General features: G+C 53.1%; 1 protein-coding gene across 3 annotated transcripts in view; it reads right to left on the bottom strand.

Annotated features, from left to right (window-relative positions):
- Positions 1-15,726, bottom strand: part of PPARGC1B (PPARG coactivator 1 beta) — a 112,072-nt gene that overhangs the window by 18,430 nt on the left and 77,916 nt on the right. For all 3 annotated transcript variants that reach the window (XR_008664371.1, XM_055325236.1, XM_055325237.1), the window contains exons 2-7: positions 14,423-14,596; positions 7,620-7,844; positions 4,282-4,398; positions 1,886-3,032; positions 900-936; positions 231-295 (exon numbers count right to left, since the gene is read on the bottom strand). Coding sequence is in view for 2 of the 3 variants with exons in the window: in XM_055325236.1 (XP_055181211.1) it covers positions 231-295; positions 900-936; positions 1,886-3,032; positions 4,282-4,398; positions 7,620-7,844; positions 14,423-14,596 (1,765 nt within the window). In the remaining variant the exon portion in view is untranslated. The remainder of the gene's footprint in view (positions 1-230; positions 296-899; positions 937-1,885; positions 3,033-4,281; positions 4,399-7,619; positions 7,845-14,422; positions 14,597-15,726) is intronic.

Here is a 15,726-nt window from a genome sequence, read left to right as displayed (position 1 = left end):
CTAACCTTGCCCTCAGCTTATGTGCGGATCGTTTGCAGATGAAAGGCTGACTCTCCCCCTTATGACACCCTCACTATGTATCCTAAGACCCCATGCAACCCGTGCAGCAGTGGCAGGATCAGTGGGGTACACCCCCAACTGCCCAAGGGGCTGCTCAGGGTAGGGGACTCGCTGCGAGGAGTCACGTCTGCTCCCCCAAGGGCACCCTACCAGCTGAGCCCCTGGCTCACCTGCGGTGCCACAGAGCTCCACCGTCAAGGTCTGCTCAAAGCTCTTCCTGCCAAAAGGAGGGTCACTGTTGGGGGTGGGGAGGACAGAAAGGAAAGAGGCCAATCAGCAGCAGGCTCCACTTCCCCCAGCACGCAAGGAGGGCAAGGGGACACTGCGATGGACCCTGGTTCTGCTGCCCATAGAGGTGGGTCCTGGGGAGAATTTCTGGGAAACCCTCATCCTGGCTTAGAGGAATTCAAAGCAGCATATACCTCTTGCAGGAGACACAGGAGGAATTTGCTGGAGGAGGGGGACAGGGCAAGCATCATTACCCTTCTTATTTTACAGATGGAGCACCCAAGTCTCAGGGTGGGGAGGAGACTTGCCCAAAGCCACACAGCACTTTCAGCTCTCCCCTGTGGAGAAAAGAATTCCTTCCCCTGTCCTGGAAAGGGCAGTTTATGAAATGGCCTGAAACCTTAATTCCCCCACTTTCCCTGGGCCTGCAGAGACCTCCCTTCTAAAGGAGCCCACGTATGGCAGGCCCCACATGGCAGAGTGAGAGCAGGTGCAGGGGGACAGAGGCAGGCTTAGAGGCTGAGGAACCACCTACCCCCCCACCCCCGAGACACATATCCAACAGGATAAAGACTCATGGAATAATTAACCAGTGATTTCCAAAAATCTACCTTTGTGACAAGGCCAGCATGAGGCACCTGGGAGAGTCTGAAAAGAAGATGAAAAAGAAAAAAAAATAAGATTCCCCAACATGGCATCATTAGCATATGTTTCCCTCAGGAGGAAACCCTGAACCCCCACTGGAACCCAAGCAGTACTCCCTTCAGGCATGTGACCCAAAAGTCTCTGTCATTTTCAGGAAAGGGCAGGAACAACTCAAAGCCACCTTCATTCCCAGGGTCTCAGCAACATTGGCGGTGGGCAGACTACTGGAGGTTTCCGAAAAAGCAAGTGGCTATGAGGGTGATCCCTTCTGGCCAAAGAGTGCAGTACAGTGGGGAGGAGCCCCAGGGAAGGCCAGGGCCTAGGGTACTCCCCCAAAAGGTGGACGCAGGACTCGCTAGCTCAACGGGTCACTCGATACCTCTGTGCCTCAGTTTCTCTGTCTGACAATGGAGATTATGCTAGCACCTACGACACAGGCCCCCTGTGAAGAATCACCGGGGTTAAGTGGTGTCAAGTTTTAGACCAGCACCTGGCACAGCGAGTACACAACAGATCACCCGGTATGATCACCACCACTACTGTTACCATTTAAAATTCAACATCATTATGGAGCTGGATTTAAGACTCACTCCTTTTGTCACATCATCACCCAGGACGTCTTCTTTAGAGCACTTAGCACAATTTGTAATTATCTTCCTTTTTTATTTACTTTGTGATTGCCTGTCTGCCCCACTGACACAAAAGCCCCAAGAGGGCAGGCATCTCGCTCCGTGTTCATTAAGTGGTGCCTGGCCCACGCGTGATGAAAAACTCAAGAGATGTGTGGGTGATTTCTGAAGAGCCGCCCAAATAGCCCATTGCACAGAAAGGGAAGTCGGGAGCCGGAGAGGGGAAGGGACTTGCCCAGCACAGGGCTCCTGGCTCCCAGCGCAGTGGGGAATGCCACGCCCCATCCCTGCCCCCTCTCTTGCAGACCATCGACTCCGACTACCTCTGGAAGGGAGCCGTGGGCAGCTGGGGTCCTCATCCGTGTCCCCACACCCACTCTCACAGGGGCTCTCCAGAGCCGGGATCTGGGGTCCCCGTGGGAGCTGCTGGTCCTGGCCACTGTCCTCATCTGTGGGGCTGCCCAGTGCCCCCTCCACGTCGTAGGCCTCGGAAGCCAGGCGCAGTGAGGGCAGAGTTCCCTGGGGCTCCACAGGGACCAGAGACTCATCAGAGAACGCCAGCCAGGGGCCCAGCTCCGGGTTCAGTCTCCTGGAACGCCGCACAGGGCACACGGAGCTCTCCAGCTTCCTTCCCAGCTTGGTCCATGGCAGGCCTCGACCTGGTCTTTTCCGGCCCCACTCCTCCTCCTCCTCTTCCTCATCTTTTTCGTCCTCTTCCTCCTCTTCATCCTCCTCCTCCTCTTCCTCCTCCCGCTGCAGCCTGGCTGTCCGGCCAGTGTGTCCTTTCACGTCAAGCCGCAGTGGGCGCAGGCTGGGTCTGGGCCCAGTGCTCCGGGGTGAAGCTGTGATCCTCACCTCCTCCACAGGGGATGGGTGGCCAGGGGAGGCCTGGCTGTCTTTGGGGGGCCTGGGCCTGGGGCGGGGTGTGAGGGAGGCGTAGACAGGTGTGGCCAGGCGGTAAGGTTTGCTGACATCGCAGAGGACATCCTGAGCCAGAAGTTCCCTCAGGATGGAGAACTCGGCCCAGGAGCCTTTGGAAGGGTGTTGGGACCGGGGCCGGGGTTTGACCTGCTTGGAGGGGCTGCTGCAGGGCTGGGGGGCTGGCTCAGAGGCCTGGGGGGGCAGCTTCCTCTGGGGGAGGCAGTAAGTGTGCATGTAGCGAATGAGCTGCACCATCGCCTGCATGTCTTCCCGGGACACCTGGGTGCCAGGGCCTGCCCTGCCCGGTGTTGGGGAGTCCTGGGGCAAGGCTGGAGCTGGCTGGGGGCTCGGGCAGTCCTCACTAGCTTCCTCATCCTCCTTGGCTGGGAGCGGGGGACTCAGGGCCGGTGGTGGCTGCAAGCCCCTGTCTGGGGAGCGGGCTTTAGTCTGGGGGCAAGATGGCACTGACGTGAGGTGCTTATGCAGTTCTGTACAACTCCGGCCCTGAGACTGCACTGTGGGGGCCTTCTTGTCTTGGGTGCTGTCCATCTAGAGAGAGAAGGAGGACACGGTGAGGAATGAGGCCCACATTGCCCCCTTCACTCTGCCCCATGCCTACAGCCACTGGCCGGGGCCAGCATGGCACCAGGCAGTGCTCAGGTGACAAGGAACAAAGGAGTGACCAGCCTCCTAACAGGCCTCCCAGGCACGGATTTTACCCCTTCCCGGTTCACTCCCCAAGCCCTGCTCTGACCACCCCGCTCTCCTGCACTACACACTTCAGTTGTGTCACCAGGACCTACATTAGTGGTGGTCTGGGCTTGGGCATGGGAACAAGGAAGAAGTCTATGTGGGAGTGCTGGGGAGCTTTCTGGGATGATGGGAACGTTCTAAACTCAATTATAGTCATGGCTTCACAACTCTGTAAATTTACTACAATCATCGAATTCTACTTTTATTTTTTAAAGATTTTATTTACTTATTCATGAGAGTCAGAGAGACAGAGACAGAGAGAAAGAGAGAGGCAGAGACACAGGCAGAGAGAGAAGTAGGCTCCATGCAGGGAGCCCGATGCAGAACCCGATCCCAGGACTCCGGGATCACACTCTGAGCCAAAGACAAGACACTGAACCACCCAGGCATCCCCGAATTATACTTTAATAAGTGCCTTTATGACATTTAAGTGACACCTCCATAAAACTGTGTAAAAAAAAAAATCCTGATTCTGCCCTGAGGGCATGGGATTGCGAGCAACAGTCCCCTGCAGAAGTGTCCAGGGACCAAAGAAAAGGACTGAATGTGGGCTTTGAGTAACGGGAATGCTGGGAAATCACCTGCGAAACCTCTGAGTCTTAGAAGATGGAGCCCAAGGAGGAAAAGGAATTTGCTTCATTCCCTGGTGTTCACGACAGAGCTTTGGTTGCTCCAATGGCTTCTTTCCCCAGAAGAAATCCAAACTCCTTATTGAGGTCCCCACAACCAGTGAGGAGCTTATGTTTCAGTGTGTCACCCACTAGAATAAGCCCACTGAGAGCAGGCCACATCTTTCTCATCCCTGTTTTAACCCATCCTCTAACACGGTGCCTGCAATACTAAGGTGGAAGAGAAAGCCCAGTGCTCTCCCTAGAACCCCAAACTAGCCTGGGTCTCAAGAAACACCAAGCACACCAGCTACAGGGGTAATGGAGGGAAACCAGATGCTGATTGAACTTGACACCCTCTAATAAGAGTGGGAGGTTGCACCCCCTTAGAGGCCACCTGAGAGCCCAGGTGGATTTTGGGATGTGCACACAAATACCTTGACACAAGGCCGCTGATTCCTGGACCTGAGGCCTGCCTGGCGCCAGGCGGTGCCTTCCTTCTGGGTGTCGGAGCTTGAGGCTGGGTAGGATGTGGCGAGAAGGAGTTTCTGCAGCTGTGGGAGAAGCAGAGAGGAGGGGAGCTGGGCTGTGCTCCGCTGGGGGACATGGAGAAGTGTGTGGCGGGGAGAAGCCTAAGCCCAGAGCTAGCTTCTAGGGACTGAGCACGCCCTGACTCTGGGTCATCACAGGACCATGGGAAGAACACAGGGAGGGCATTTAATGACCTAGAATGTTTCCCATTACATTAAGCACAGAAAGCAGATCGTGTAACAATGTAACACACACACAAGTATCCCAATAAAATATAAATCCTTTTCAGAGTTACTAACCCGAGAGGAGTATCTGTGACTTTGAGAAATTCCAAACAGATCTGGTGTCATGTCTTCCCATTCTACTGTTAAAATATGCCACGTACACCTTACTGGGACACTCTGCATATGCTTACGATACACATGCGCATGCATACACACAATCTGGAAAGTCAGGTACCACAAGGATTCTCTGGTATGGGATTCCAACTGACTTTCCTTTTGTTCTTTTTGCTTATTCATACTGCTTTGCATAAAGTTAATTTTTTAAAAAGAAATGCTTGTAAGTAGTGAAAAAAATATACACTATAGACACTAAGGGGTGGACAAGTCCCCCTCCTGCCCGAGCTCCCTTCCTCCTTCCCAGAGACAACTACTATTAACCACCTTCTGGCGACCCCATTCTGAGGTGGGATTCAATCACACAGGAATGTATGTACATATCACCCCCAACACACCTGGTTGTTTGTACACAGTGGAAGCATACTATACTAAAGCTTGTCTGGCTTTTCTAATTTTTCTATAAAAATTACTGAGTCTCTTACACTTCTGCACCCAGAGGACAGGTGCATAGTGTATCCCAGAAGAGAGCTGGGAACTGAGCACACCTGCAAGTCCCACCAAGGATCCTGTGACAGCAAGACTGAGAAGAAGCCAGGAAGCAGGATGGATTTTTGCTACAGCACCAAGTATTTCCTCAAGTGATATGCCCTCCAGGTCACCCCAGCAAGGAGTGCTGGGGTGAGCCAGAGAGAAGGCCAATCCTCACTCCCCTAGGAGCTAAAGGATTCCCACCACCCCACCTAGACCCCAAACCAACACACGCAGGTCCGTGATTCTCTGACATGGACAGAACGAGATTCTTGGGCTGGCAGGAAGGGATCTGGTTCTGGCCCAGCTCAGCCCCACTCACTATGAGCCCTTGAATGAGTCCTTTCCCTCTTCAGGCCTTGGCTTTTCCATCGGCATATTGGTGGCAAGCACATTAAATGATTGGTTCTGAACCTTTTTTGATTCAGGAGTCCCTCGAAAGATATGATAGAAGCTGCTGAGCTCAGAAGGATGCACGGATATGTAGAGGCCAGCCCACCAACGGGCTCTCTGGGATCCATGACTCCAGGTTAAGAACAGGGCATCTGGATCACTCGTCAGGGCCTTTCTGAACTCTGCTGGTGTGCTGGAAGTCTAGCTGGTGAGTCTGTTACCTGCGTGCCCAGCACACTTCCTGAAATGCTCAACAGGTGTGGGAGGAATGAAGGCAGTCGGAGGCATGGGAGGGAAACACCCTGTGGCCAGCAGGGGTCGCTCTCTGCCTCTCCAGAACCCCCACAGAGAATTCCTCATTACTACTGCCACCAGGACTATTACTTAGATAGCATTTATTGAGCAACTTCTATGTGCCAGGCACTGCTCTAAGCGCTCTCCATGCATTATCTGCTGTACTCCTCCTAACAGCCTTTGAGATAAACCCTATTATTAACCCCACCTTATGGACCAGGAAGCAGAGTCAGAAAGATTAGGGGCCTCAAGGACACACAAGCACTAACTCGTGGGGCTGGGATTCAAACCCAGTCTGAGTCCTGTCAGCAGAAGCCACCACGTACGACTGAACATATTCTCGCGCCCAGCACACGGTAGGTCCTTACTAAATGTTTCACACCACTCTCGGGAACTTGCAGGCCATGGGAGAGAAGAAAAAGGATCCTGGAAAAGGAGTCAGAATACCTACTTGGTGTGTGACCACAGGAGAATCCCTCCTCGCTCTGGGCCTGTTTCCCCAGAGCTGCACTTGAGAGTTACCAAGGGCCTTTCCACTCAAACCTTCCATGACCTAAGACCCTCGCCAGCTCAATAAGTCCTGATTTTCCAGCTGAGTCTTATAAGCACCTAGGTTCTCCAGTGCCAAGGCGGGGAGCCCAAGATACGTGAGTGAGGTGGGACTTCACACGCCCCATGACATCTCAGCTTCCAGCTTCCAGCTTCCCTCTGCCTGAGTCAGCAACTGCTTTCGGTAACTTTTTGAGGTCTGGACTCCTTTGAGAATCTGATAAACGCGGAGACCTTCTCCCCAGAAAAATACAACGCCATGTGCCCATTCTTCCCCATCCCACAGATACTCAGACATTTAACTTCTCCTGAGGGGGAGGAGGGTATTGACCAGTCTGACCTCTGTGGAGGGCAACCTGGAAATATCTGTCTAAACTGAAATACCGGGTCTCTGCAGACCCAGGAATCCCACTGTTAGCAACTCATCCACTTAGATGTGCAAAGGCCTCTACCAAAGCACTGACCGCAGCAGTGTCACAGGGAGAGGTGGAAAAACCTAAATCTCTACCAAGCAGGAGACTAGTCAAATAAGTTATGGTCCATCCTTACAAAAGAACACGATGCAGCTAACAAAAAGGATGGAGCCGAGCTACCTGTGCTCATCTGAGTTTTCAAGGCACACAGTTCATTGAGAAAAGGTGCAGAGCCATTTATGAGGTCAACTCCCTTTTGTAGTGTTAAAAAAAAAAAAAGTAGAAGAGGAAAGTCACACAACAGATTGGTAATCATGGTTACCTCCAGCCAAGGAACTCAACTGTGGGATGGGCAAAGAGGTTTTTTTGCTTCTAACTACCCACATTTTCTGCTTGAATTTTTACTGCCGTGTGTCTGTATAACCTTTAGAAAGAGGTTTACATGTAATTTCGAGGTTTTACCACACAAGGAAGGTCAATCCATGAAATCCCAAAGGACCTACAGAGTGCAGGTGGAGCCTCCAAGGTGAGCCCCGCAGTACCACAAGGAAAGGGGAGGCCCGGAGGGGACTTCCATGCCCTGTCCAGGCTGCCCACCATATGTCAGTGATACATAGACATACCCCCCACAGGGGCTGAAGCTGGCTCCCCTACAACTGCTACCCCTACAAGCAGACACCACAGCCCCAGCCACTACCATCCCCGCAGCTAGAAATAGGTTCTTACCAGTGAGAGGTCATCCACCTCAGGTGCCAGGGGCTGGGGTCTCTCCAGTGAGGGGCTGGGACTGGGGGGTGAGGATGAGGGGGCAGGCGAAGCTGAAGAAGTGCAGGATGGTGCATCTCCACCATCCAGGGCCGGGAAGGCAGCCAGACCCACGTCATCTTCAGGGATGTCGTCCAGGGTCTTGGTGAGAGCTGCCAGGAGGGCCTCATTCTCGCTGTCAGTTATCTGAAACAAGGAGCGCGGGTGGAGCAGAGAGGGACATAGTTAGTCAGTACCCTGGGCTCAGCCGTCTTCACGTCTTCGTGGTAGAAATCTGCTCTGCACACGCAGCTGCACCACATCACTCTCTTGCCAAATCCTCTCCCATCCTTCCCCCGCCCTCAGATCTCTCGGTATCACTGGGATGGCAGATGCCTGAGAAATATGTTATCGACTCCAGGAATCACAGAGTCTGTGAGCAGGCAGCAGGTGAAACTGGAAGTAGCCTTGCCCTGGGAGCCCCAATCCTGGCTCTGCTGCTCATCGGGGTGGGCACAGGGCTATCTACCTGAAAGACGCCTGCTGTCCCCTGTAGCAAGGACAGCAGCTCTACACTACAACCTCCTGTTCTAACTCCTGGGACACAGCCCTTGGTCCCCAAAGCTGGCCTCTGCCTCTGGGAACAGCATGCCATTGCAGCCCCCCACTCCCACGGACACTGGGTGCCAGGCAGGCAGTGTACAGGCTGGCAGCTTCGGGGGTGACCATGACAATGAGAACGATGGCAATAATAAAACCACTACTGTTCCCCAGTGGGCTCCTTGGCCATGCTCACCACTCAGGAGGGGTCAGGAGCTTGGGCTCTGGCTGCAGTTGCATCTCAGATCCCACACTTCTCAGGTATGGTCCTTGGTCAAGTTTTAGTCTCTTCATCCGTCTCATGCAACGACAGTACCTACTTCTTGAGCTTAATGTTGAGGACCTAACCTCATCTCAGCTAACGTACGTACAATAAGCTGCTCAGCAAACCAAAGGAGCCTGGCGCATGATAAGTGCTCAGTCCTGCCACTACCATTGCTACTATGATGGTGGTGGTGGAGGCAACGGCAGGCTCTCCTCCCGCCTCCTCCCTCCCTTCCCCTGACATGCATGTACTAAATGGCTACTCTGCACCTGGCACCGTCTGGGCACTTGTCCTACCGCATTGCCAAGACAGGTGTGGCCCCCGGCCTCATGAAGCTTCCTCTCCAGGAGAGAACAGACTTATGAAAGGGAACAAACGAGATCATTTCAGAGAATGAAAGTCTAGGAAGAAAGTAAAAGGAAGTTGCCATGGAGAAGAACGTGGTGAAGATTTACAGGCAAGTTAGGGTGGTCACAGACGACTGCTCTGAACAGCTGGCATTTCAACTGAGGCCCAAAAGGAATGAGGGCACCAGGCAGAGGGTGGAGAACCAAAGAACCCAGGCAGAGAAAAAAACCTAGAGCCAAAGTCTGGGATAAACACTGGGGGCCAAGGAGAGGAGCATCCAGGCCTCATGAATACCGCCTTGGGTAAACCTCATAACAACCTCTAGGAGAGGAGTTCTACTCTAATCTCTGTTTTGCAGTTGGAGAAACTGAGACTCCTGGAGGTTGAACCAGGCGTCTGAGGTCAGATAACAAAACCGGGACAGAGGCAGGGCCTCCACCGTGGCCCACATCAGCCAAGAGTTGAGCCTTTCCGATGTCTAAGACCTATAATGACGGGGGTCATTGCCAGCCCACCCCCAGACACCAGCCCAGTGGCCCCCATGCCCAGAGGCCCCGGAGCATAGCAATCTCATAGCTTCCAGGTGAGGCGCCAAGCACCTCGTTCAGTAAGCCCTGGCTGCCGGGCCTGTTCTGGCAGGAGGCGCCTTTTGTCACATGATGCCTCCGCCAGCACTCTTTCCCAGGTCAGGCTGTTTATCCTTCCTTCAGGAAGTGCATCTGAAATACGCATCTCGTGACAGCCTTTTTGGCTGCACTGAATATGTTCCGGGCCTTGCAACCAGTGAGGCAGCTGAGTAACTCAAAGAGGGGGGACATGGAGTGAAGAGAACAAATGTGCTTGTAGTTTTTGGATTGGAGCTAAAATAAAAGAAGGGTCAAAAGAAGGTTCTGGTTGGGCCTGACCCAGGCCCCGGGGAGTATGTGTGTGGAAGAGGTGGGGGGTGGGGTGGGAATGACATACAAGGGCAGATCCTGGCCTGTGGATTCTGGCTTAAGAATGTGATGGGCTCATTTGACTGCTTGCTCCTCTCTCCCCCTACCACCCCCTCACCCCCACCCCCCCCACACACACAACCACCACCCTCAAGCCAGAGTCCCCTGTATTCCCAGAGTGGTCTGTTTAGCCTGACGGGAGTTAACTAAGACCTTGGAACCAGGGACCATTCCCAGCCCCCACTCTGGGGGCTGACCACATGGGGCTCCACCACCACAGGGTGGTTGCCAGCAAATCGGTTCCCTCTTCTAAGCCTTGCCGCTTTTTCTGTAAAATGGGAAAACATGACTCCCCCACCCCACCACCACTGTCTGCTTAGGAAGGCCAGATCCGGACTGGAGGATGCTCCCAAGCCCAGGCCAGCCCAGTGCCTGGGGCAGGTGGCACCTGGGTAGATTTGTTGAATACAAGGAAAAATGTACCAAACAATGCATTCTGGCCACCGGAACAGATTAGCTAGCGCCTCAAGGGAGAGATTCTAGAGGGAAGTTATTCAGAAATGATGTCACCAGCGCTGGATCAATTAAGAGCCCCCTTTCTCACAGGGACAAGAGCCAGTGGTCCAGTGGTAATACTATGAATTATCACACACATCAGAGCTGGATCCCTCAGGGATCACGTAGTAACCAATGATGTTAAGCATGGGGTCCTGTGTGCCACTGCCCCCCTGTATCACTACCCAATAGTTCTTTCCACACCAGTATCTATTGTTCTATATTTCTTTCTTTCTGTTTTTTTTTAAGAGGGAGCTGCAGAGGCAGAGAGAGAATCCCAATCATCTCCATGCCCAGCGCAGAGCCCAATGCAGGGCTTGATCTCACAACTCTTGAGATCATGACCTGAGCTGAAATCAAGAGTTGGATGCTTAACTGACTGCATCACCAAGGCGCCTCCCATACCAGCATCTGTAACAGAGCCCTCCAAGCAATAACTGCCATTCCTCATTTCCTCATGAGGAAATCTATTTGTCACTGGTGGTGGTGGTGGGGAGGGGGGGTTTGTGGAGGCGGAGAAAGGAAAGTCCAGGAAACAAACTTGTCAAGGTCACACAGCAAGTCAGGGTGGTGGTCAAGGATGTACTGTGTACCAGGCACCATGTGAAAATGAATACGAAAAGGCAAAGACTTCAGGAAGCACCCAACAGGCTGAGCCAAAACAAAATGAGTAACAAAAGGCCTCCTCCCTCTCCTCAGCCCACCCTGGGCTGCTCCAGCTCGGGAACAGCCAGACAGACAGGGTTGGAAGCGCTGACCCTGCCAGGAAGGAAGGCCCCTCTGCCCACAGCGTCCACGGCGTCCGTCAGCACCTAGAATGATACATCACGGGGGGCCGCGCCATCCTCTCCTCTTCCTGGGCCCATTGGCCAGGCTCTCCTGCTCTGCTTGGAAGCGGAGTGCAAATTAATGGAGAGTTAATCAGGGAAGGAAGAGATATTAATAGACTCAACCCCACCCCAGCCTTCCCGAGCTGCACTCAAGCCGGAGGAAAAAGGAGGAAAAAGGAGACTTCAAGAAATCCGAGGAAAAATGCTTCACTTTGAAGGCCTGGGGGGGCCTGAAGGAATGACAGAGAACAGGATTTCTGCTTCGAGGGCCAGAAGAACACTCAGAAATCCCCACCCCCACCCTCCAGCCAGGGGGCTCAACTGGGCTCCAGAAATCCCAGGAAATCAGTTTTTTCCTCCCTTTTTTTCTGGCAGTGGGCCCACAGATTCCATCAGAAAACTGTGACGGGGACCCTCCCCTCAACAGACCAAGAACCACTGACTGAATCCACCACGTTCCCTCCCCAGGGAGCTACCTGCCCACGACCACACAGCAAGCGGACAACCAGGTGGCTGCTTCCTCCAAAAATACTTAGAGATGGTTGTGGCCCTGGCCTGAGGACTCTGGGAAGACAGAAAATGGAGGCCACCATCCCTCCCTGCCCTCGAGGACTTGTTAACCCTGTCACGCTGGCTGCCTCGAGGTCTGTTTCCATAGCAATGGCGCCATCTGCCTGGGGGAACACAGCTCGGACCCAAGCGGAGCTTGTGGCCGTGGGAGAAGCCATGACGCCAGCTTGAGGCCTGTGGAACGGGCCACGACGTCTGGTCCTTGACAGGAAAGAAAGCCTCACAATCAGCTTCTTCATTCAACGCACGACAGCGAGTCCTCACCACGTACGACGCCCCCAGAGCCTAACCAGACGAGTTTGTGCTCCCCGGGGCTCACCGTCCAAGGGGCACAGCGACGGGCTCGCCGCACAGATGGCGCCTGGGAGAGGAAGGAACTCACCGACTGCCTAAGGAGGCGACATGACAGCTTGAAGGGGATTATCCACTTGGTGGCTATTTATGAAGCCCTGGGAGAGTGCGGGGCTCTGCGCAGAGCCCGGGAATATAATAGCGCATGGTGCCATCGTGACCCCACGGTCAGGGGGTTTAGGATGTGTGTGTGGCAGGGGGACAGCCACTGACCACACCATCACACGCACAGGGGCGCATCTGTGGGGAATGGGTGGCACTGGCCTGGGTTTAGGAGGGCAGGTGGGGTGTGCAGACCACGACCGGGGCGGGGCTGGGTGGGCAGAGGTCGGCCAAGGTCCTCTCCGTCTGTGGGGCTGGGAACCCCGGGGCCGCACAGGCTCACTTGACGTCCAAGACCATTTCAGGCACACAGTGGGATCTTGGCAGGGGCTTGCTTCCTTTCTGAGGAAGCAGGGAGCCCGTACAGCTCGGGTGGGGTTCTCCATGCACCATCTCAACCTCTCCTGCTCATCAGCCCTCCCTGCCTGAAGGTATTTTCTGGAAGTGAGCCACACACACCCCCGAGGGGGGGGTAAAGCAGCGTAGTGTAGGTCTCACCTCTATTGTTCAAATAAAGAATGGAGGTCCCTGGACCTAGCCCAAACCAGAGCCCAGCCCTGCTGCTTTGCATACGGTTGGCAGAGAAGCTGTACAGCAGTGAGGGGTAGGGCTTCCTCAGATCTTCACTGACCCTTGCTCGCTGTGTGACCTGGCGTAAGTTACTTAGCCTCTCTGAATTTCACTTTCCTCACCTATAAAATGGTTATTAATAGTCCTTTCTTTTTAGGTTAGGATAGTCTCAGGAAAAATCTAGACTCCTTACCATGGCCCCCGAGACCCTGCATGCATGACCTGGCCCCTGCCTACCTTTCCGACTACCCTCTGGCACAATCCCTTTAGCTGCTACCCGCCAGCTCTTCTGTTCTCCAACATAGCAAGCTTTCCTGTTCCCGGACTCTGTGCTTACTGCTTCCTCTGCCTGGAAAGCTCGGTCCCTGCTCTCTGAGCTTCACAGGGCTCCTCCAACCATCCTCCAACTGAAGCAGGGCCTCCTCAGAGAGGTCTTTCCTGACCACCCAGTCTTTAGATCCCCTTCTCACACCTGGTGCGTTTCTTTTGCACACGTGTCACCATGACCACAGTTTCGGTGTTAACTGATCTAGGGTCACTTTTCTCTCTAGATTGTAGACAGCACAGTGTCTGACACACAGAGGGAGCTTCCATTTCTAGAAGGAACGCTACAATCTGTTGAGACTATCTGAGATGATGCTCACGGCATACGAGCACGGCACAGTAGTAGGTTAAATTGTTGTTTATTAGGATTATATTGCCAGACAGGCATGGAGACTAAGGGTTCTCCCCCCAGTCTTTATAGGGGAGCGTATTTCAAGGAAATAATAATAAATCCGATTGTGCCTATCACTCAGTTTCAACACGGCAAATCTTATTTCCCATACACCCTCCCCTACACACCCACACTCACATACGCAAATGCAAGCAGAGCTTGCTGTATGTTGAAGCAAATCCCAGACTTATTATTCCATACTAGAGGGCTTCTTAAAGGAAATGTCACCCATCACATGCCCTGAGACTGGACGCAGAGCGCATAAAGTAAGAGGCCTTACGTTCACAGTTCTCGGCACTGCCTTTTTTTAAAGAATCTCTGGGCTCCAGTTGAAAAATGGAGACAACTGTACTTGCTCTAAGAGTTGTTAAGAAAATTAAATAAGTTAATAGACACAACAGGGACAGTCCTGCCACAGAGCAGTTGTTCAATACATGTGAGTCATCTCCAATATGGCGCAGCCGTGGTTACAAAGCCCTGGCTCAGGAGGGAGGCAGACTGGGTTTGCATCTAGCTCAGCTACTGACTAGGTAAATCGCCCCAGGCACATGACTTTTAACTTCTCCAAGCCTCAGTCTCCTCATATATGAAATGGGTTTATAATCATGCCTGCCTCACAAGGTAGGGATGAGAATTCAGTGAGGTAATAGAGGGTAGGAGGGTCTTGGGGTTTTAAGCCACCCAGGCCCACGGAGTGGCTCATTTCTGACTGGGGGGCATAGCAGGAGCAGCTCTTCCCCATCCTCGCTGTCCAGGGGTGGTAATGGGCCCAGCAAGGGGTAAGAACCCCCAAGGTCAAGAGCAGATCCACGATAAGAGGCAGGGTCCCAAGAGCTTTGGTGGGTGATAAGACTTTTTTGCATGAGCAAATGCAAAAGAAGGTGGTACAGGGCAGAGCCAGGCTCTTAGGAGCAGAGAATTACCTGGAGGCTCAGAGGACATACCTGGAAGAGCTCGGAGTCATCGGGGCTGTACTGGCTGGGTTCAGTCTCAGAGTTCTCTGAGCACCACTGCAGCTCCCCAAAGCAGGTGGCTGAGTCAAAGTCACTGGCGTCCAGCTGGGAGAGGTCAAGCTCAGGAAAGTCTGCGCAGAGTTGCTCCTCCCCAGACACCCCACTCTGAGGAGACAGGAAGAAGGAAGGTGAGTCAGAGCTGGGCTTGGCTGGACCCAGGCACAGACCCTCTTAACTCATGGTGCTGCCGGCCTGGATGGATCTCTGGCAGCTCTCGGTCAAGGCCTGATTTTGCCACATGACCAAGGAATGGCAAGGTAGGCCTCACCCTCCTGCAACGGTTGAATCTACCAGGAGCTAAGCCAGGCCCTGGCAATACAAATCCTGCCTGCTGCTCAATCCCCTCCTCCTTTGCACTCCTACACATCCCTCAAAGCCCTTTTCCCATAGCACCTCTTTCCTCTTATCAGAACTGTTGTGTTGAAAACTTCATTAGAAGCTGTAAATAGATACTCATGTACATTACTGTGCCCACCAGAAAGGGGATTTCTGGAATTCAATGTTAATAATGAAACAAAACCCAGTAATAATAATGGCCGACATTATTGAGGGATGACGATGTTCTGGAGAAATACTCATTTATGTTCTCAGGGATTTTATTGGACTATGTGTAAAGTCTAAAATGTGGAAGACCACCTGTCCGTGGACATAGGTAAATAAAACCATAATCACTGTAGCATGGAATAGCACGGTGCATCTAAAAAGAATGAGGCAGAGGTATGTGCTCCCCAAGACATGTCAAGTGGAAATAAATTGTAGAATATAGCATGTAGAATATTATCCCACGCATGTAAAGAGAAAAATCCAACTATGCAACTCTCTGTGTGTGATAATACGTAGCAAACATACAGGAAAAGGTCTACAAGGCTATAAATCCACCTGCCCGCGGTGGACGGGGTTGGGGGGAGGCCCAGAGGACTATGGTGGCAGCCCTGACTGACCCAGCCTATCTCAAAGTGTGGTCCCAAGACCGGCAGGGTCAACACCACCTGGGAACGTGTTAGAGACGATGCAGATTCTCAGGCCTAACTCCAAGCCAACTCATCAGAAGGCAACGGCTTTCTGACCCTGGTCTCGCACTTTGAACAACCACCCGTAGAAGGGCTGCCCTGCAGATTGACAAACAGCCCGAGCTGGGAGGCTGACCCAGAAAGGGCATACACCACAGGCCTTGGAGGCTGGTAGACTTGAATCATAATCCCCATGTGCCAGCTGTGAAACCTGGGGCACAGCTC

Source organism: Nyctereutes procyonoides, unplaced genomic scaffold (assembly GCF_905146905.1).
Source record: "Nyctereutes procyonoides isolate TBG_1078 unplaced genomic scaffold, NYPRO_anot_genome, whole genome shotgun sequence".
Lineage (NCBI taxonomy): Eukaryota > Metazoa > Chordata > Mammalia > Carnivora > Canidae > Nyctereutes > Nyctereutes procyonoides.
Note: the sequence above shows the minus strand (reverse complement) of the source record. Positions and strands in the feature narration are given on the sequence as shown.